The 23,142-nt window shown below is 42.7% G+C and overlaps 1 protein-coding gene across 3 annotated transcripts in view; it reads right to left on the reverse strand.

Moving 5' to 3' along the window:
* adcy5.S (adenylate cyclase 5 S homeolog) overlaps nt 1-23,142 on the reverse strand; it is a 62,266-nt gene that overhangs the window by 24,668 nt on the left and 14,456 nt on the right. For all 3 annotated transcript variants that reach the window (XM_041578503.1, XM_041578504.1, XM_018238668.2), the window contains exon 3: nt 4,682-4,831. In XM_041578503.1, coding sequence (XP_041434437.1) covers nt 4,682-4,831 — 150 coding nt within the window. The remainder of the gene's footprint in view (nt 1-4,681; nt 4,832-23,142) is intronic.

Genomic DNA, 23,142 nt, shown 5'->3' on the forward strand with positions numbered 1-23,142 from the left:
GATTCGGCCGAATCCTTGATGAAAGATTCGGCCGAATCCTTGATGAAAGATTCGGCCGAATCCTTGATGAAAGATTCGGCCGAATCCTTGATGAAACATTTGGCCGATTACCGAACCAAATCTGAATCCTAATTTGCATATTCAAATTAGGGGCAAGGAAGGAAAAAGTGATGAAAAGTCACATTATTTCCCTACCCACCCCTAATTTACAAATGCAAATTAGGATTTGGTTCAGCCAGTCACAAGGATAAGGCCGAATCCAAAACCTGCTGAAAAAGGCCAAATCCTGGCCGAATCCCGAACCAAATCCTGTATTCGGTGCATCCCTACTTTTAACAGTGAGGGTTCCAGAGGGCAGTTAAAGGGGTTGTTTACCTTCCAAACACTTTTTAACATTATCAATTACTTTCCATCTTTTATTTTTTACAGTTTTCCCAAAATTGAAGTGTAAAGTTAATGGTCCTTTCAGTCAGGCAGCTCAGTGAGCCAGGAGCATCTGAACTGTTACAAGTTGATACATCCAATTGATACTTTTAGTTGATACATCTCTCAGCAGTATCTGTGGAATATTAGCAACTATTGTATCAAACAGCTGCCTTAAATGAAGCTCAGAGATTCTGCTCAGATAACATTCTGCTCTGCAAAATTAACAAATCTATCAACTAAATGTATCAATTTAGAACAGTATAAGAGCCGTTGAACCCCCTGCTCACAAATTTAGTTTAGGTGAAAAATTCAACTTTACACTTCAATATTAGAAAAACTGTCACAAATAGAAAATGGAAAGTAATTGAAAAAAGTCTTTATTTCTGGTGATTTATCTGAAACCAACTAAAGTTAAGAAAAAAGTGTTTGAAGATGAACAACCCCTTTAAGAATTGAAGATATGAATAAGAGCTGGAGTAAGCTCAGCAGCACAGTGAGTAAAGGTAGCCATACATACTGAAATCTGCTTGTTTGGCAAGGTCGCCAGGCAAGCGGATCCCTCCCCAATATGCCCATCTTGAAGTGGGCAATATCGGGCTGATCCGATTGCGGGCCCTAGGGCCAGGGGTGCTTCGCCCTAGGGCCCAACAATCAGATCACAATGAGGAGAATACGGGCAGTCAAATTGTGGACCGCATCGACGAACTGTTGAGGTCCTTCTGCTGATGGGATTTTTAAACCTGCATGATCGATATCTGGCCAGATATCTATTAGGGAAGCCCATATGGGGGGCCCCATACACTGTCCAATAAGCTGCCAACTTAATCTGTCACCAGTTTATATCGGCCTGTGTATGGGGACCTTAAATGAGAACTAAAGCTTAACTAAAGAAGTAGGCAAGACATTTTGTTTATCAGGTTTTGGGGTTCTGTACTTCTATTAACATATATTAATATAGTGCCAACATATTTCGTAGCGCTGTACCAGCCCAAGGCAACCACAGACCTTTAGCAGGGAAGATTTGTGCCTCTGAAGATGCCCCAGTAGCTCCCCATCTTCTTTTCTGCTGATTCACTTCGCTCTGTGCTGCTGTCCCTTACTGACCTTAGGAACCTACTCACAATATACAGCACACAGAATATAAATGTCACACTATGAGGCTGATTAGAAATTAATACAGATAATTACTACATGGCAGCACAGAAACCAGTGCAACTAGCATCAGAATTTAATAATCAGCCCTGTAGCAACAGCTTATATTACAGGCCAACCTCATTTTTTGCTTGATAATTTGCAACAACCCCTAAGCTTACTTCTCAAGCTGCTCAGAACCCACTGAGCATGTGAGTGTCGCAGACACTTTCCAAGATGGTGACCCCCCTGTGACAAGTTTGAAGTCCTGGATCATTGCTGCTATTGAGAAGCTGAAACTGGTGCAATAAGTTCATTATATAAAATATGGCATGTTTAACCATATTCATTTTTAGGGTTTAGTTCTCCTTTAGGTGCCAAGGACTGTGTGTGTGATATTGTTGATGAGGGATGCAGAAGGGTATTGAACAGAGAAAACTGTTGTGAATTGTGAATTGGATTTGTTATTGTTTATGAGAGTACTGTAGTACTCTTGCTTGGCCTTTGATAAGGCAGAATTGAAGCATTACATTCAAAATTTATGATGGATAAAACCAGGTTGCGTTCTGCAAATCTCTTATAATAGAGTAAGAATCTCATTTTTGAGTTCATTCAGGGATGTGGGTTTTGAGCATGAACATGCTTAGCCTGTAAGGGTGCAAATGAGACAGTGGTTATGGATAGAATAAGGTTATCCTATATACTAACCGAAGGCCTATCTATGTCCCGAGTGGAGGGGAGGCAGATGCGCACGCAACTTCGGTTAGGATCTATGAGATGCGCGCGCAACTTCAGCCGAAAGACATAGATGCGGCCTTCGATTAGCAGATGTGCTGGAAGGTTAGGATCAGAACAGGTTAGGATCGGGGAGGCAGATGCGCTGGAAGGTTAGGATCTAGGGAGGCAGATGCGCTCACCGTCTCCTTCTGCCTCCCGCCGCCTCTTCTTTCCTGCTCACTCAGGCGGCGACCGCTGGAAGGTTAGGATCTAGGGAGGCAGATGCGCTCACCGTCACACTAGGGGAACCGGTTGCGTACCTGCACGAAAGTCTGTATAAGCGTCGGCCATCTTGCTACTCCTCTGCGACTTTGTCATCCGCCCACTGCCAAATCCGCCCACTAAAGTCTGTATAAGCGTCGGCCATCTTGCTACTCCTCTGCGAGTTTGTCATCCGCCCACTAAAGTCTGTATAAGCATCGGCCATCTTGCTACTCCTTTGCAAGTTTGTCTAATGGCGGCGCTAGCGTCACTCTAGGAGGGGAACCGGTTGCGTACCTGCACGAAAGTCTGTATAAGCGTCGGCCATCTTGCTACTCCTCTGCGACTTTGTCATCCGCCCACTGCCAAATCCGCCCACTAAAGTCTGTATAAGCGTCGGCCATCTTGCTACTCCTCTGCGAGTTTGTCATCCGCCCACTAAAGTCTGTATAAGCGTCGGCCATCTTGCTACTCCTTTGCAAGTTTGTCTAATGGCGGCGCTAGCGTCACTCTAGGAGGGGAACCGGTTGCGTACCTGCGTGGGTGGCCATTTTTAGCAAAACGGGCTATATTATCTCCAAAAAATATTGATGTTGACATGATAAACAACCAAGTGATTGCATTACTTCCTGGACAAAGCTGTGTCTTTCTGAGTACTGACTGTATTGATTCTGAAGACGAAAGTGAGAAACTTAACTTCCCATTAGAATATTTAAACACTATCAACAATGCTGGATTACCACAACACAATCTTATACTCAAAGTAGGAACAATAGTCATGCTGTTAAGAAACCTTAAGGGTAGGGGCACACGGCGCGATTTCGCCGCGATTCTGCGCTAAGCGAGTTGTCGCTGCGTTTTTTAAGCCGAAATAGCTTTGCTAACTTTGGCGCTGGCGTCAATGCAAATCGCGGCAAAATCGCTGCGCTAATTCACACGCGGCGATTCGTTTTCTATTGTCGTCCGAAGTTGCCTCGCTGAGCGTTTCCGGGCGACAGTAGAAAAGAATCGCCGCGTGTGAATTAGCGCAGCGATTTCGCCGCGATTTGCATTGACGCCAGCGCCAAAGTTAGCAAAGCTATTTCGGCTTAAAAAACGCAGCGACAACTCGCCCAGCGCAGAATCGCGGCGAAATCGCGCCGTGTGCCCCTACCCTAACACTAAGCAAGGTTTATGTAACGGTACACGGTTGGTTGTGAAGAGCATGAGACAAAATGTTATCAAGGCAGAAGTGCTTACAGGATCCCATAGCGGTGATACTGTTTTGATTCCCAGAATTGACCTTACCAGTTCTGACCAGGAATTACCTTTTAAACTTAAACGACGACAATTCCCCATTAAGGCTGCATTTGCCATGACAATCAACAAATCACAAGGACAAACATTGGATAAAGTCGGCATTTACCTATCTGAGCCTGTGTTTGGTCATGGTCAACTTTATGTTGCATTTTCAAGAGTGCAGCATTCATCTGATGTTAAAGTCAAGATTTTAAGTACAGCTCACCAGGGAGAACTCATTCAAGGACAGGAGAACATTTTCACAAAAAATGTTGTTTATAAAGAAATTTTTCAGTAACACTTTACTACCAATAAACTCAAAATTTAAGAATTCTAATAGCAGATAGGTAATAACAAGCAATAGGCACAGATTCACTCTACATCCCCACAAATTAGCGTCGCCAGTTGCTGCCTGGGGATGCCGAGTGAATCAGCACCCATCGCATTTTGCTGCCTCACTGTTGTTACCATTCTTTCATTAACGATTCTTTAGAGAATCGGGGGTTTACTGGTACTCACTAACTAGGATATCCGGATAAGACATATCCCTGATGGAGGAGAGAATGGACCTGAGAGATGAGCTAAGGCTGGGAGGTCTATATGATGAACTATGTATTCGAGTATTTCGAATTAGGACAGTAAGTGAAGGAGTAGGTGGGGGAAGGAGAGTGTGAGACAGAAATTATAAACAGAGGATGATCACAAAGGGGGAAAGGGGTCACTGTTAAAATCAGAAAGAGACAGATTTTTGGTAAAGACTACACTCAGAAAGTGGCCATCCTTGTTATCTGGGGTGTCTGAGGCATTATATGAGTGTTAACAGTGAGACATGATGGAAGTTGTTGTCGTGATTGGCCATGGGCCCTACCTGTTGCTGGTTCTCGCTCTGTGAGTGCAGTCGGGCTTGAATACACTCTCGGGTCTCTTGGAATGCTTGTCTTTGGGAAACCTCTGCAGGGTAGTGCGTGCAGATCCCCACAATGTTTGTGCAGGAGAAGATGAGGATGTTGGAAGCCAGCTGCATACATAGGAGAAGAGATCTCAGATTATTTGGCTCAATATTCATAAAATTCCCTTACTAACGCCGCACACATCAGTACAGACAAGCTGATTCTAATTTCTGTTGCTAAGAAGACATTGTGCTGTTTATCCCCTACAGGAAAGCTAGTACTGAGACCCCTGCCACAGGCCTGAGAAAGGCTGTTCTCCTCCAAGGGGCTGTCATCTTATGTATCAGAGCCTTGGGAGGTACAAACAGGGATGACTGGGCTAGCCAGAATAATAAGGCGAGATGGAGGCAGTGGAATAAGGTGGGGACATCTGGGAAATATGGAGACAATTAGGACGAGATTGTGATAGCTGACTGTGGGTAGCTGGTGATGGGCACCATACTTCAACAACAGCTGATGGTCTGTACGTCAGAAAATTCTACTTCATATAAGCAATGGGGCCCATGAAGACCATTGTGATGCAGTAAAAACATGGCGGAATGATTTCCATTCTGCATCACTGATTCTCTAGTTCAGTTCAGAAGCACAAGTGCTACAGGGAGAAGAACAGGCTCTGAGTTTGATTCTGGTTACACCCCCATCACATTCCACTTAGTAACGGCTTTCTCGTGGGTGATATTAAAAGCAGAGACTGACAGCTGAGTGCCAATTGGAATGCTCCAAACCGGCCCATGCCAGGGCCGCTTTAGACATGGGCTTGGTTATAACCCGTGTGCAAGCTCACCCACAGTGCCAAGTGCCTAGATCTATTTCTGTGAGAGACTAAGTATGTAAAGCAGCAAATGAATTCAGCCCACGCAGCAATAAAAAAGACTCCAGCAACAAGCAATACGGAATCAATTAGAAAGTGAATCCATGGAGCCTTTATAGCTGTGCCACGGCTTCACTATCAACTGCCAAAGCAAATAAGTAAAGTGTTACATTGCCGGCCCACCCAGTATCAGCGCCAGGGCAAGCATACAAATATTCACTGCCCAGATAAGTCTTCCTCTGTGCTCACTTGTGTTCTCCAAAAATGATAGCAGCTTATACATTGAATTTCAGGGAGACTGTAAAGCTGCAATGTAATTTTTCCTACCGCACACCTGTAGTTCACTAGTCCTGTAATGGTGGTGCACTCTTCCATTGACCCGGCAGGGTCCCCCAGCAACACATACGCATAGAAATGGAACCACAAACACTCAAGTTAATGTAGTCGGGGAGTATCCCCTTTTATTTAGCCACCAAACATTCAACGTTTTGGGGGGGAACAAGGGAGGGTCTTCGGGAGGGTCTTCCCCCCCGAAACGTTGAATGTTTGGTGGAAAAATAAAAGGGGATACTCCCCGACTACATTAACTTGAGTGTGTGTGGATCCGTTTCTATATGTATGTGAGACTGTAAAGCTGGGCACACTGGAACATCTACTCATTTGATGATATTGGCAATATTTTGCCACCCACATGGTGGGCCAAATTGGCTGATTACATTTTTTGGCTCAAAAGCCAACAATCAGATGATGATCTTTCACATAAGTTTCCTGTTTTATAACCTGGCAATAGACATCTTGATTATTTTCAGACACATAGATGGGCCAATAAACTGACCGACAAGCTGCCAACACTGAAGGCAGTGTATTACCAGCTTAACTCAAGTAGTGGGTTAGACTAGAACACTCTGAAGTCAGTTTACTCACAAAGGGACAGGGAATCTGTAACTCAAGCAGTGGGTTAGACTAGAATACACTTATGTCAGCCTACACACAAAGGGGAAGGGAATCTGCATCTCAAGCATAGAGTGAGAATTAAATATGAAGCTTAAATGACCACATACAAGCTCTAAACTTGCTATATACCCAGCCTGGTTGGCACATCCTATATAACGGCTCAGTCTGGTTGGCACTTCCTACACATTACATGCCTGTACAGCCGAAACATACCCTGCACAGATACCTCTGCTGCTACTGTGAGTATAGCACAAGATCATGTGATAGGTTCCCAGCAGTGAGACACTAGACACTTTAATTAGCACTGCAGTATTATCAGTCCAACCTGAGAAGTGCGTGCCAGGCTATTTCTATCCATTCCACAGATGCCATCAATGCTATCACAGAAAAACAAATGATGCAGACACTTAGGTATTTGCTTAAGTGCCTCTGAGATACAATCCTGCTACCACTGGGTCACAGAATATTCATGTATGCCAACCATGGGTTCAACTTGATGTCACTGCCAACCCCCAAGTCAGACTAAAGGTGGCCATACATGTAGAGATCCGCTCGTTTGGCGATGTTGCCAAACGAGCAGATCTCTCCCTGATATGCCCCCATTGAGGGCAGTCGGATTGCGGGACTGCATCAATGAACAGATGCGGCCACGATTTGGCCAGATATCTATCGGGGAAGCCCATCAGATGGCCCCACAAATGGGCCAATAAGCTGCAGACTCGGTCTGTCTGGCCACCATTAGGAAAATGACACACAGAGCTACTTGGTTGTGGCTACAAAATAGACAATACTGATAATGGTCTTAGCTAAGACACTATGGGGCAAATTCACTAACCTCCGTAAATTTGCCAGTGACGGCTTCGCTCGCATCGCAACACTTCGCCAGAAGTATATTCGCCAGGACAACGCTAATTCACTAAAATCCGAACTTGCGGCCAGGGCGCTAAACTCTGTTGAAGTTGCGCTAGCGTTACTGCGCCAAGCGAAGCAAAGTTGCGCTAGCGTTGGCTAATTTGCATACGGCGGGAAGTTAAAGTTGAATGGACGTATATATTGCAGCAAATACATTACACTACACAAGCCCAGGGAAACCTTAATACAATGAAATAGAGTTATTATAATGTCCTACACATGTGCCCAGTGTATAGTTTATGAACCATATGGTAGGAAATGTATGGGGGAGCTTGGGTACCCAAAAAAATTTTTACAGACTTTTGCAGCCTTAAAAGTATAAGACACCAGTGTTTTTTGGGACTTAGAAAATTTTTCAACTAAAAATTGAAGAAGCCCTATACATTCCATTGCACTTCGCCTGTCTGAGAGGAACAGGTAACGTTCAGTAAAATGCCAGCGCCCGTTAGTAAATCGGCGAAGTAACTAAATGACGTCACTCTGGCCAATTCACTTCGAACTTTAGTAAATTTGCCCCTATGTGTGCTTTAGACGAGACAATACTCAGTATTTCCTAACGCAGGGTATTTTCTAGTGTTGTGTAGTTTGCTACAAGTAGCACTGTGTGGCATAGCTCTAAAGATCCCACTGCTACAATATCACAGCCTCTGAGCTTTGTCTGGAAGAGACTCATTTCAAATGTGATTAAAACAGATCAGTGTTATTTGTAGCCCTCCAGCCAGAAATGATATGATAAACAAGAATAAATTTCAAATTAGACTCCAGTCACACTCCAAATAAACTTCCCTTTTGATACTGTTCCTGCTGATGCCCATGAGACTGTTGTTTGAAGTCCTTTTACCCTAAATGGGTTTAATTTTTCTCTCAAATAAACCAACGTTATTATAGGCTTTCTTAGCAGACACATGGCGGTGACATGCCTTATGGGGCTATTTTTTCTTGCTGCTTTTTTTGGGTCTGTTATTATTATGTGAATATGCACAGATTTGACCTCATGGAAAAAGGGTTAGAAAGGCAGCATTCTGCAATGGCAGAAAACCGTTATTTTTCGCAGCAGATAAACTCATTTTGTTGTACATACATACCACTTTCTTAATTATTCCCAGTTACAATCACTGCATGTGATTATCACTGAGGGACAGCACTGTGCCTAACATCAAGCATGTGACACACAGCTCCCTTTTTTTCTTATAATGTTGGTAACACACCAAAAAAAACAAATGGTTGGTGCTCACAGCAGGAATATCACTCATATGTGAAAAATGTAAGTCATATTAAGACATAGCCTTAAATCCATATGCCTCATCCTCCCCTGTGGATAACGCAGCACCCCCCCCCCCACACACACACACAGCACATGATTAAAGACCTTAGGTGCCCCTAATACTAATTTTCAATTGCTAACAAACCCTCAGAACAAATACCAGGCTTATGTTCCACAGGCAGAGCAGGGCACACACAGGCAGAGTATTAAAGTCAATAGAAGGGCCACACTTACACTACTCCGCTGCGTTGAAGCGTTGGGTGCACATCTGTGTGCCTCTCTGCACTGGTAAATGGCACAACAGAAATAATAACTCCAGCAGAACAGAGCAGGAGACAGGAAAACCTATCAGGACCAGAATGCTCTGTTATACAGATAGCTAGAATCTCAGCCGTAAAGTAGGACAGGACTGCTGCTTACAATGGGTATCAGATAGAATCTGTGCCACTGTGACAGAATGCTCTGTTATACAGATAGCTAGAATCTCAGCCATTAAGTAGGGCAGGACTGCTTCTCATTGCATTCAGCGCATCTATACTAATAGATGCGCTGAATTATATTAGTATATCATTGGGCACTCATTTTTTTTTTTTAAATGGGGTACTATCAAATTCTAATGAAATCTTCTCCTTGCTTGGCCAGGCTTGACTGCACAGACAGGAGACTCATCGCATGGCATCAAACAGTTCCTCAGACCCACAGGCGCTTCCTGAGATCCATTTTTAGATGTTAAAGAACTTCAGATACTGGGTCGCTGCCCCTGTGATCACATTTTGGCCTTTTTTGGTGATGGTTCGGTTGCTCCCTGAAAGGGCGGCAGGAAGGATAAACAGCGAGCAGAGAGACAACATTTTTGTGACGAGACCTGCACTAACCCTGATTCACCTCCTATTAATCAATAACAGACAAATACATTTCATTCTGATGTCGGCAACAAAACAGCTGCTCCCACCAGTGGCTTGGAAAGGCCCCAACTCAAAGGAGGGGGGCCCCCCTGTGTTTATAGAACTCACATATAGCCATCTCTCAGCAGCTGTAAAGGTGCAAGCATGTCCAAACTCTGTGTGCTCCTGGTGTACAGACCAACACATTCCCCCCAGAGCAGAACCAACACCCAGATACCAGATATTAACCATAATCTGCTTCACCACCATAGGACTCTGCTACGTCTCCATCCCTCTTACCCATCATTCTATGTGTATGGGTCACATCAGGTTTGGACTGAGATTCAAGGTAGGCCCTAGCATTTCAAATACACAGACACCCAAACACCCCCCCCCCCCCACCGGTCAAATAACTAGCGACTGTCCATGACATGCAACAGAAGTCCCTCTGGTATTCGTCAGAACTTATAGATTGCCAGCCTGGCTCAGTTTGCATGGTATAATTGAATTGGTGCAGCCCTTGGTCCCATTTCCAGTATTCTACACAACTAAATATCTGTTGCTATTTTATCCCTGAAGTCAGACTCCATATCACTCCACCTCCCCCCAATATTTTTACATTGGCTCACAAATGCCCTCAGCTGATCACTATTCCCTTGTAACTGCTCCAAGTTCATTGATCTTCATCGCACTTTTCTGCGGGCCCTTGAAGATGAAAGGGAAAGCCCACATCAAAGATGACTAATGCCCAGCCACTTGGCCCTCAAATGCAGTCAAAATCAAATGCAGTGAGTGGGTGAGTATCTGGAAATAAGGCAATTCTTAAAGGGGCCAATGGAGAGGGATTTGGGGAATCTGGGCACTGTGTATTTGGGATAAAAAAACACAATGGTCATAATAACAAACCTGTTACCCTCCTGAATTGTGCCACCCATATTTATAACCCTGCTGGAGGTGGAGCAAAGTATGCATGCAAAGGGGTGGCCAAAAATACAGGTCAGCAGGTCTTCAATCCCAGGTCTTTTTGAGACTTTAGTTCACGTTCCCATTTAGAGTGAAGGGAAATTCAGACAGGACTGGATCACTTTCACCTGTGGAGTCTTGTGCATCTTGATGCTCGGTCACTTCTAAAGTCCCTGCATGTTGTTTCTGTTCCGGATCAATGTGTTTCTAATAATGGGAAATATTCTAAACACACAGATATATCCGGCGGCTATGGACTCTCACGGTACATAAACAGCTTATTAATAGGTTGTGTCACTTCCAGGAGCCCCATAATGGAATCCTCATGGATTATCTCAGAGCTCTGCACCATGGAAACCCCTGAACTCTCTTGGTTGTGACCACGTCAGATACACACTGATATCTTCTGCCCACTAGCACCTGCTCAGCACACATGTGCATGCAACTTTAAGTCGCTTTCTAATTGTTTTTTCAGTTGCTTTCTGTTCATAGAATTTTGTTGCTGGAGATCGAGAGGTTAAATATGACAGCACAAAGAATGAAATTAGATTTAAGGGTCAAGATGTTTTATCCTGCATACCAGGAAATCCAATCTTAACATTTCCAATGAAATTTAACCCTTTGAGCCCTGGTTGCGGCAACTAAGCAGAATTTCAGTAGAATTTCACCAATAGATCTCACACTGTCGCCGACCCAAACAAGTGCTTATATTAAAGAGGGGAAACTTGCCATAAGGAACCTGTTTAGAAATAAAGCCATCACTGTACTGTTTGCAACTTTGTCTCCAACTGTTGATAAAACTACAAGTTCCAGCATTACCTGTACTTTCTACCTTGATAATGGCCATTTTTATAGTGGAATTGTTCATGGTCAGGATCACCATCAGTCGGGTGGGACAGGTAGGACTCCTTTCTAGTAAAAAAAATGGGATGGTATTCAATAGTAAGCAAGTGTGTGACAATTCAGGGGTATGGTTTAATGGACTAAGTCCAAAAAGGTGTGCGTCTTTCAAGAAAGCAGGCACGGTCTAGAGCGGTTTAGAAGCACGGCATACTTGGGCATGGCCTAATTTTTTAATATGTAATTTGAGTAATGGATGATTCTTATTACTGACAAGCCGTAAAGAGTGAGATACAGGAGTTGGGAACCCCAACGTTTTTGTGACTCTGAAAACCAATATTTGGAATTTTAATTGGTCCCACTGGAAAAAAACTGTTAGACTACAACTCCTAGCATAGCATGCACTGCAAATTTGTATTGTAGACATAATTTTACATTTTGTCTACCAGACTGATCCTCTGTTAATTACTGATGGTTATTCCTCCTTATTATGATTCAGGTGTGGATGGGGGGAGGAGCCTCTTACAATAAACAGATGTATCCATCATCAGCTGCCAGGGGGGCTTCCTAAGGCATCGATCTGAAACTCAATTTACAGGAACATTAATGTGTCCTCTGGTACTAAGCAAATATCCCTGAAGTGCAGATGCAGAGGTAGACAGAACACAATCCTCTTTTCACTGCACCCAATTATAGTCCTATTATCGAAAGGCTTTCCAAATGCCCACCTATGTTTCTTTATTAGCAGAGTTTACACTGAGCTACAGACAATCCAGACCAACTGCAAGTCACCTTGGAATAGCATGATCTACAGAATACCAACTATGAATTCAAAGGTGATTGACCCCATAGATGTCACACAGCACCTTTCTCTTCAGTAGTGAACTGGTTAATTCTGAAGGCTGCCAGGCCCACAATTGCATTGCTGATGGCACTACCCAAGTGTTATCTAAAGCACTGGGGAATCTCCAGATTCCACTGTATAACTGATGCCACACTCTGCTCCCCACTCCGCAATCACAGCTGCACAGCAACCCACCTTTCTATTTCCAAACATTTGCAGATCCTTCCGTTGCCTGGATACAGAATTAAAGAGAAAGTATTAGCCCTGAGCACCTCCTTTGGGAAAAGGTTAATACATTTGTGCGCTTTCTGCAATGTTCTCCTTAACTTCTTGTTGCCCAAACATCACATCACATTTTGTACTACCACCTGACACCCCAGGTGTATAAAGGGCCTGATGGGACATTTGCAGATTTACATCACCAAAATGGCCCTAAAAAGCTTTTGCTGTGGGGCCCAGGAAGGTCATGGATTAAACCCGAATTGCAGGACAAGTCACCCACCCACCCAACCAATACAAAAGGTCTTTCTCGGCACATAAAGGATTAAACTCTGCACAGAGCAGCTGTTAAATCATTATCTTTGCTGCCCCAGGTTACGGGTCCCCAAGCTAATGTGTCAATGTTGTCATGGCAACAGCACTTTTAATTTTATAGAGGTGATGAAAAAAACAATGGGCAACTAATTTGCCACGACTGTAAGGAAATAGAGGATTAGGCGCTTAATCATCCTGCACTGAATCGGACACTCTGAGGTGGGGAGCAAACTGGGGCCACAAAAGCCCCTTAGAATGGACATGTTCCCTTTGCATCAGTTACCAAGATTCAAAAAATATCTAACCTCTTCCTAAACAGCTGCTCTCCATGGTAACCTCTGTACCTGGTAGTTACAGGTTGGCTTGATCAGCGCAGGTACTAGACCCATGACCATAAATCTGTGCCAACTTCCAACCCAGCCATAGAATGAACTAAAAGTGTGTGAGCATTTCGACCGCAGCCAGTTATTGTTAGATGCCAACTATCATCAAGGCTTGAGAGTCTAAAGAATAATACCTTTTGCATAATACCCTTTTAGTGTTTTGTGCTGTCATCAATTACAATTGGTTGTAAAATACGAGGATGTGATGTTTTCATCACGTAATTTTTTGAATTACTTATATTAGATATGTCACCTTAGAGTTACCTGTGTAACCCTGCCTGCAGCTTTGTGTCTTTATATCATAACAATATCCCTCACTTCTAAAATCCTTATCATTTACAGTTGGGGGGTAGATTATCCCTTATAATACATGAGTGATACTAGAGCATATATTATTTCCTATATAGTACTAACACAATTATGCATCTAGTTTCTGGATCCTGTGGATGTACAGTAATGCTCAAAATGATACTAGTTGTCTGTGAATGATAAGGCAGCTACTTTTTTTATGGCATTCCAACATTTGTTTATGTAACTTCCCTATTAATAACCATGGCATTAAGTGCTACAACATCAAACCAGAGACAGCAGAGTGGGGTTAGCCTTTACTGTTATTGCTTTAGCTAAAACATCCATCATAGACTTCCATAGAACTAGTACAGGTATTGTTCAATTACACACAGGCTAGTAAACTGTGGCAAGTAATAGGGCAGTGGCACTATATATACATATATAGAGAAGGAATCTCCGGGCACACAATAAACCCTAACTTATTATGTGACACTATTTAAGCAAAAACCAGAGCTGTGGAGTCAGAGTTGAAGGAAATTTTGGGTATCTGGAGTTGGAGTCACCAAAAATGTTCTGACTCCTAACAACTTTAAATTGCTATAAAAAATACAATACACAATGGCCTATTTCACATATAATAATCAAAATAAAGTACTTCTCTGCTGTAAGTCCAGTGTGTGGCTGTTTCACTAGTGTGAAGTCCAGCTGAACACTCATGCAACCTGACATGTATACATCATTTTCATCTGGAGTATACAAGCACTGAAAACAACCAAATCAGATATAACTAATCTCCCCGAATCTCCATGTGTGTCTCTGCCCTTACGATTTGAATGGTTGCCGCAATTGCTACACAGCAGCTTGTTTATATAAACTATAGTTGTGTTTCTGAAGCAAACACGCCAGTTTTACCAGTGCAGGGCAACAGTACATTATATTTTATTTACTTTGATATACTTTAATTTTTTGGTATTACTGTTTATTTAAAAACAGAGGTGTTGGAGTCGAAAGTACCATAAACTGGGGGTTCAGAGTTTAAGGATGAACTGAATCCACAGCCCTAGAAAAAACAGCAAGTAAATGTTATTTATTGGACATATTAAAATTTCATTTAGCGCCTGCCCCAGGAGGGACTCATTACTTTGCAATTGGATGAAGCACAACAGAGTAAATATATATATCCTAAGTGTTCAATATTTCAGAGATTAAGTATTCCCATGGTGGGGGGCCTCAGGCTGCAGTCTTCCAAGTAAATGAAAATATTTGTTTATTTCCTGCCTTCACCACCAGCAGTGATGTTGCATCACAAGCTGTATCTGGGGCTTATTATTATTATTCATAAAGGTCACATTACATTTAAATAGTATGGAATAATTACTGCTTGTAATTTTATTTCAGATTCCACATACCTAAAAATAATATTATTTTTATTATTAATAATAATAGGGGTGCACCAAATCCTTCTTTTCTGGGTTTCATCGAATCCCTGTATCCTTGGGTATTATTGTGGCGAATACTGAACTAAATTGAAACCCTTGTGTTGGGTGGGAACTTGCCAACACACGAGCAGAAAAATTTATGTATGTCCGAAATGTGCATCACAAATTTTTTCCATTATATAGGGTTTGGAGTCAGTTCCGTAAGGTTTTTGGATTTGGCCAAACCCTAATCCTGCAAAAATGGCCATATTCTGCAAAATCCTGAACAAAGTCCGGGATTTGGTGCATCTCTATTATTATTATTATTAATAATAATAATAGTAACACCAACATATTCCATGGCAATTGATACTACATGCATATCTAGGTGGGTTTTGCCCTCACTGATTCAGTTAAAACCATGTGACACACACAAGCACATTGAATGATGGTTATGTTGGTGGGCTCTGTAACATGGAGTTATAAGGGGTGTTCCACACTTTTTTTTGGTTATACAGCACACTATCACATTGGTCTCGGGAAACACACTCCCCATATGCAAAGGAAGTAGAGACCATCACATGGGTACCAGGAAATACACTTCCACATGCAAAGAATTGGAGCTCGGGGGATTCTGGAAAAATGGAAATTTTTGCAGATCCAGCAGATGTGCCGTCACACGCATGTGCTGAACCTTTCCTGAAGCCAATGATTTTTCACTGCACGTGCGCACGTCATTCCGCTGTCCGGAAATCATCAGAAATCACAGAAAGTCATCAAAAATTGGGGGAGTTCTTAAAAGTGACAGGAAACCAGGGGACAGAGCCTAAAATTTGGTAACGCCCCCAAAAAACCGGAGGGCTGACAGCTCTGTGAGACAGAAACATGTGTATCATGAAATAAACTCCCTCATGCAAAAAAGTAGAGAAGTCACATGAGTTGTGCCTGTGATGTCGAGGGCGGGGTTACAACGCGGCAATCGCCGATTGGTTGATCGCTACTCCGTTCATTTAAAAGACCTGTCTGGATTTCCTGATTTCGAAAACTGGACAGGCAGTTTACATCTGGACAGCCCTCCCGAAAAACCAGGATGTCCGGTTGAAAACCAGACAAATCTCAACCCTAGTCACACAAGTAGCAGAATATACACCACCCCTTGCAAAAAGAGACACATGAGTAGAAAAAGCAATTAAGCAGTAAATCATTATTCGCTAGTAGCAATACATTGTATAGAATAACATAAAATCAGATGAATAAAGGAAACACATTTTATCTAAATGGCAGAGAATGTGTAATCTGCAGCCTGGTGACTGTCAACTCTCTTCACAGGCCTCATAGTGAGTTTCAATATGCCACCCCACAGGTACTGACCACACAATAAGTTCTCCTCAGAAAAATTCCCACAGCAACATAGAATCTCCCCCCAGGGGCAGCTGAAAATGTTACGAGACAGATACAGCTCTCATTCACCAAATGTTCTCATTTATAATTTACTCTCCGTTAGGATCCTATTGTGAGTTGTGAGTTGGGCAGCACTGGATGTGCCGGGGGAGAGATCAGTGCTCAGTGCAATATAAAAGCCACGCAATCCTGTTCCAGCCATGAACAAATGGATAGAAGACCCTAAACAAAACAAATACTCAGATTATTTTACTTCTCTTACTGAATCTTAATCTGCTTTTCTTGAGCTCATTGAGGAGCCAATCACAGCCCTTATTATCAGCAACACCTTCCTGTTTTTCTTTAATTAATCTAATTCCAGTACTTATTAGAGCAAAGTAACATTTATTTGTCTTCAAGCCAAATAGGAAAACGATATGAAAAAGGTTTAAATTATTTAAAATAATACCTAGCTCTGTATGAAGAGCATGAGGCTGAAGCCAGCATTTCCAGCCCCTCTGTGGGCTTCTATACATTCATTCTTTTTTACTTTCCCTGTGGATTGGCAAAATGGAAATATGTAGATTTACCGTATATATACTCGAGTATAAGCCGACCCAAGTATAAGCCGAGGTACCTAATTTTACCTACAAAAACTTGTAAAACGTATTGACTCGAATATAAGCCTAGGAGTGAGAAATGCATTTTAGGACATCTTCAGCAGAACACACGCTCCTGTGCGCGCTCTGCTAGGGAACAACTCGCCTCTTACTTACTGATCCGAAGAGGCTGCAGTCACACCTCTGTGCTGCCCACACTTGCTGTTGTAAGGGTATGCATACATTACATACATATACATACAAACATACAGTAAGGGTCGGGCCAGTGCTGCACCATACGCACCACGCTAGCGTTTCCTGGTTTTCTGTTGGCTTCCTCCCTCTCCTTCACTATCCCACCCCTAAGGGCTCTGGCGTAAGTGAGGGTGCTGCTGATGCTATGGACTGGGCTTTGGACCGCCTGTGCAAGTGAGACCGCCAGCCTCCTATGGATGGGAGTGTGAGCGGGCACACTGTGCGGGTGTGTGATAGCGGAGCCTAGGTGCACAGGGTCAGCGCTTCCCTTTTAGTGCTCCTTTACACACAGCTGCTGGCGCGTCACTTTTCTAGCAGTTTCTGTCACCCCAAGCCCCGCTCCACCCGAGTGAGAAAGCGGCAGTGCAAGGAACCCCCCATTGTGCTACAGTTTCTATTCCCCCACAACACAAAAAAAAATTAATGAGCTCCCCAATACCAACCAGTCATACCTCCCCACGTTATAATGCCACACACAGTTGCCCAGCAATACTAACTCGGATCTTTGCGTCTGTGGCCAGCTTAACATTATTACTGGCTCAACCTACATTTCAGCCCTTTCTAAAGCAGACATTATTTCACAAGCACACACAAGCTCCACCCCCATAAAAAAAATTCTAGTGCAAATGCACAAAAAATAATACAGTATTTTCAATAGTTAACCCTAATACTAATAATATCCACGATTGCCCTATCAGTTCCCACGGGTGCTCCTTCTGCTCTTAAAGGGGTCGGAACTTTTTTCATTTGAGTTGGTTTTAGATTGTTCGCCAGAAATAAAGACTTTTTCCAATTACTTTCTATTTGTGGCTGCAGGGTCGGACTGGCGCAGTTGGGGCCCACCGGGTTCTGAAGCTCGGGGGCCCCGTGCGCATGCACAAAAGCTTGTGTGTCTGTGTAAGTGGCAGACTCACTGCACGCATGACAGGTCCACCGCGCGCATGCGTGAACGTCCGGCCCACCGCGCGCATGGGCGAACGGGGAGCATACATCGGCGCACAACTTTTTTTCCATTTGGGGGGCCAATGTAGGACCGGGTCTGGAAAGGGGAGGGTCATCGTCTCTTTAACTGTTTTAAATGGATACATTTATTTGATACATTTATTATCTTTAACCTTGTTGAGCAGAATTCCTGAGTTTCATTAAAGGCAATGGTTGCTAATATTCCACAGATATTGCTGAGAAATGTATCAACTAATATAATTAAATAACTAATATCAATTAAATGTAGCAATTTGTAAGAGTTTAGAATGCTCCTGGATCACTGAGCTGCCAAACTGAAACTGAAAGAGACAGGAACATTAAACTTTAAACATACATTTTGGAAAAACTGTAAAAAATAAAAGATGGAAATCAATTTAAAATTTTTTTTTTTTATGGTGAACAATCTGAAAACAATTCAACTGAAAAAAGTTTTGGAAGTTGAACAACCGCTTTAAACTCATTTTATTCCCAACAATAGAAAATGTTTTCTTAACCGTAACCAAACAATGGGCCTTGCTGTGGGTTCCCAATTATATTGCGTTATTGATGACATGATAGTGGTACTGATATCCTCAAGCTTAGCCTACTACAAGGCAAATGATGTGCAGTGTTCCCTTGTACAGTCATTGTTGGCATAGTAACTACATGTTTCCCAAAAAATGTGCCCGTCTTCTCTGCTTGCTGAAGACAAGATTTGCACAGTGCAGAAGTGGGTGCAGCAGAGCAGTGAGTAGATTATGCAGCTTGTTAGCACCTACGCCTTTGCTGGAAGTGGTGACTCACCAGGCTGATTGTAGTTTTTTGGATAAAACAGTGACTCCCAAATAAATAAATCTTAAATGAAATAATCTGGGTGTGTGAAATCACCCATGGGTGCTTATTACACATTTGGGGGAAGGCATCAAACTATCTGAATACAATTGCCCTTTTTCAGCTGTTGGCAGTAGGTAGGAAGTTGGTGTATGAGAATCAGTTTTGCCATGGAAGGAAAGCCTGCTGGCGAACAGTTCAACAAATGCCGGGAGACTCCACACACGGTCCGTAAATCGTACGAATCGAGGATTTGTACGACCGGATCTTGGCGTCTATGGCCAGCATCTCCAACTAACTTAAAATGCTATTTAGCACTTTGCTATTAACCCTGTCCCTGCCAGCACTGTGGAATTAAATTTTGCACCCATTCCCAAGAAAGGCTCCTCTAATTAGCAGCTGAGTGAAGCACATCCCTCCAAGGGACTCTCCTCATTAATCATTACTACAAATGAAGGGAGAGATAATTGAATCCCCAGAACAAGCAAGAGCTGACTCTGCTTCCCTGCAATCAGCCTGCATGGATTATAAATAGAAAGATACGAATCAAATAAGCCCTTGAGTCATAGTTGACCAGACTGTATCTTCCGCTCTCTCTATCCCACCCACACACCAAGGCTGAAACTAGTGAGGTCTGTGTGCACCCTGAGGAGTTGTAGATAATAAGCAGGAGATATTGGATAAAGTAGGGACAAAAGGGCAGTATGGAGACAGTAGGACAAGATGGAGACAGAAGATCAAGACAGAGAAGAAAGATGGAGACAGAAGAGCAAGACGGAAACAGTAGGGCATGAGGGAGACAGTAGAGCAAGATGGAGAAAATCTGATAAGATGGAGAATATATAGTAAAATGGAGACAGTAAGGCAAAATGGAAAGTGCAAGATGTATACAGATGGACAAGATGGAGAAAATAGAGTAAGATGGAGACATTAGGGCAAGGTAGAGACTGTAGGGCAAAATGGAAACAGGAAAGCAAGATGAAGACAGAAAAGCAAGAATAAGAAAGTACGACATGATGGAGACAGTAGGGCAAGATGGAGAGTATAGGGAAAAGTGAGCATATACATAGAGCAAAATGAAGACAGTGACACTTTACATTATCCTGCAACTCTTGAGTTGCCCCCGAAATACAATTCTGACAGCCAATGACTATTAGGGGGGGGATGGAAGATGTAGTTTGACAAAAGCAGTGCTGGGGCTTGGGTAGTGGGCACCCAAGGCAAGCACTGGTCCCAAAATGTCTCCCCCACACTGTGCACACACATTAGCATACCTCCTAACGTATGAGTGTACGTTGTTGCGTGATTGAGAGATGTCCCGAAACTAGAGTAAGGCAGGCAGAAGAAGTATAAACCCACCAACCCCACCCCCACCGTTGTGCCCTAGATAAAAGCCTCTTCTGCCTATCCCTAGTTCTGGCCCTGAGCTGTAACTGTTGCACAGTGACATCAAAATAATAGCCACAAAGTCTGTTTTTGTTCCAAACCCATAACTAGTAGAAATGCCTAGCCCCAGGCTGTTAGTACTGGGCACAGCAGAAAATGTGGGTATGCCAAACAGACTCTGGTAGACAGATGTGCTTGAATTCAGTGTTGCACCCTCCCTGCACCCACTCTTTACAGTTTCACAAAGCAGAGAGCACAACTTCCCCTTTTGCTATCAGATAATACAGAAGCAGCGTCCGTCCTGTTATTGCTCCCATCATTCCCAGGGTCTGTCAGGTGATCCCTGCACTGCCCAATTAAAAAAGGCAAACATTTAAGAGTTGCATCCATCATAAGACAACTTGCAGGTATTTAATCCCAATATGAATACAGAGAACCCTGCCAGGCTTACTGATTGATACATCCTATGGGATCCGTTATCTGGAAACCCATTATACAGAAAGCTCAGAATTACGGAAAGGCTGTCTCCCATAGACTCCATTTTATCCAAATAATCCAGATACCTTGTACTTGATCCAAACTGAGATATAATTAATCCCTTTTGGAATCAAAACCAGCCGATTGGGTTTATTTAATGTTTTAATGATTTTCTAGTAGACTAAAGGTATGAAGATCCAAATTATTGAAAGATCCATTATCCGGAAAACCCCCCAGGTCCCAAGCATTCTGGATAACAGGCTCCTTACCTGTACATCACTGCATTGTACAACACTACACATACAACAGCACTACATGATACACACCCATGCACATATACACTTACCCATCAAGTGAGATAGTGAAGGCCACATCTACCAATCTACCAATCTACACCCCCCCCCCTTGTTTTTTAAAGGCTGCTGGGAGAACCTCCTGCGGGGATTTGAAACTTTATTGAATGAAAGTAAATATTTTTAAACTAGATTAATAATGCAGCCATCTTTGAGCAGGGGGATTAAAGCACAAGATGTCACATGGGAGTGAGTGGCCACACTGATTTATTGTTCATTTCGAGCTGATCAAATATTTAACCTCAAGGTTTTGTGTACTGTTAATAATAGGAATGGCACTGGTAACTGTTTATAATAGGAATGGCACAGATAACTATTTGTAATAGGAATGGCACTGATAACTGTTTATAATAGGAATAGCATAGATAACTATTTGTAATAGGAATGGCACTGATAACTGTTTATAATAGGAAAGGAACAGATAACTGTTTATAATAGGAATGGCACGGATAACTGTTTATAATAGGAAATGCACAGATAACTGTTTATAATAGGAATGGCACAGATAACTGTTTATAATAGGAATGGCACGGATAACAGGCATCCAATTTGGCCCCCAGGACAAATAGCCAAATAAGGAATGTAAAAAGTGCAACTAATTATAACCTGGTTGGACAATAAAGGTTAATCCTCAATGAGTTTCAACTTTGAGGTGACACACTGTGTACCGACACCAGCATCCCTGGCTGCCACTTCTCTCAGCTGCACTCACATCACTAACTGCCACAAAATTAAAACACTTCTCAATGAGCCCGATGTCTATCAGATGCCAGTAAGTGCTCATTAGAAACAAGAGACTCATGAGGAAAAACACAGGCAGCACGTAGTGTAACGTGTGGGTGGATTTGGGGGGCACAACATCCTCCCCAAAGGATTAGGGGAATGGGCGCTAGGAAATCGATGTGTGTCATAGGAAACCAGGGGCGGCACATATACGGGTGTCTCGCATATACACCCTAAACATTAAGAGACCAACATGATTCATTAAGGACTCTGCAACAGACCCTCACCCATTTTACCAGTTTCGGCCCTCTAATTTAAGAACAAAACAAAACCCTAAAGAGAGGAGACCTTTCACCCGACAGTTTGGATCAGCGTGGGTTTCCCATGCCATAAAGCTGTAGTGGAGCCATCAGATTTCTCCTCAGGGAGTGGCTAAAGATAGCAGCTAAAATATCTAACTCCCAGTCGTCCCAACAAGGCCATAAAAAGAAAACTGTCTGCTCTGAATCCCCCTGTCCCACAGTCACTGATTCTAACCCCTTCACTACCAGGCCAACATTTTGGAAGATTATTTAGTCTATATAAATAATAGGAAAGGAATAGGAAAGGAATAAAAGATTTCACTAATCTGCCTTTAAGGTAACCAACAGCCAAGATTTACTTTACCATGGGACTGTTAATTTAGGGGGTACCGTACATACAACACTGACGAGCACAGCAGTGCCTCAATTACACAAAACAAACAAAAATAATTCAGTCACTGGTCAGACCGGAGCTAAGCACTGAAATGTGATCTTTAGTTATCTAAGAACCAAAAATTGACCTCTGATCTCAAGAGCTTACAATCTAAAAAGACAAGACTTTGAGAGTGTCAAAGCAGCTCATGGTTCTGACAGATGGAACAGCAGCAAAGGACAGAAAGCTGGATGCCTTAGGAGAACAAAGAAGCACCAATATTCTCATTAATCATCTCTCAATATTACCATTGCATCCCTTTCACTCACAGCACAAATGGATTAAAGGGGAAGTTCACCTAAACGTGTTATCTAATTAACTGAACAATTGAGTTGTATTTGTCCAGAAATTGGATTATTTCCATTTCCCATCTTGCCATTTTATATAACACCTGGTTACTCTGGTAACCAAAAAGCAGTTTCAGAGTGATTATTCTTTTGTCAATTATCATTCAATAAATACCAAACCAGAAAACTAATCCATTAAAAATCCGCTGCTAAATGTTCATGTGGAGTTTTGTTTGTAAATTTCAATGGAGCAGGCACTCAGAATAAGGCAATCTTCCACAGGTTGTTCAAA

Source organism: Xenopus laevis, chromosome 9_10S, assembly GCF_017654675.1.
Source record: "Xenopus laevis strain J_2021 chromosome 9_10S, Xenopus_laevis_v10.1, whole genome shotgun sequence".
Classification (NCBI taxonomy): domain Eukaryota; kingdom Metazoa; phylum Chordata; class Amphibia; order Anura; family Pipidae; genus Xenopus; species Xenopus laevis.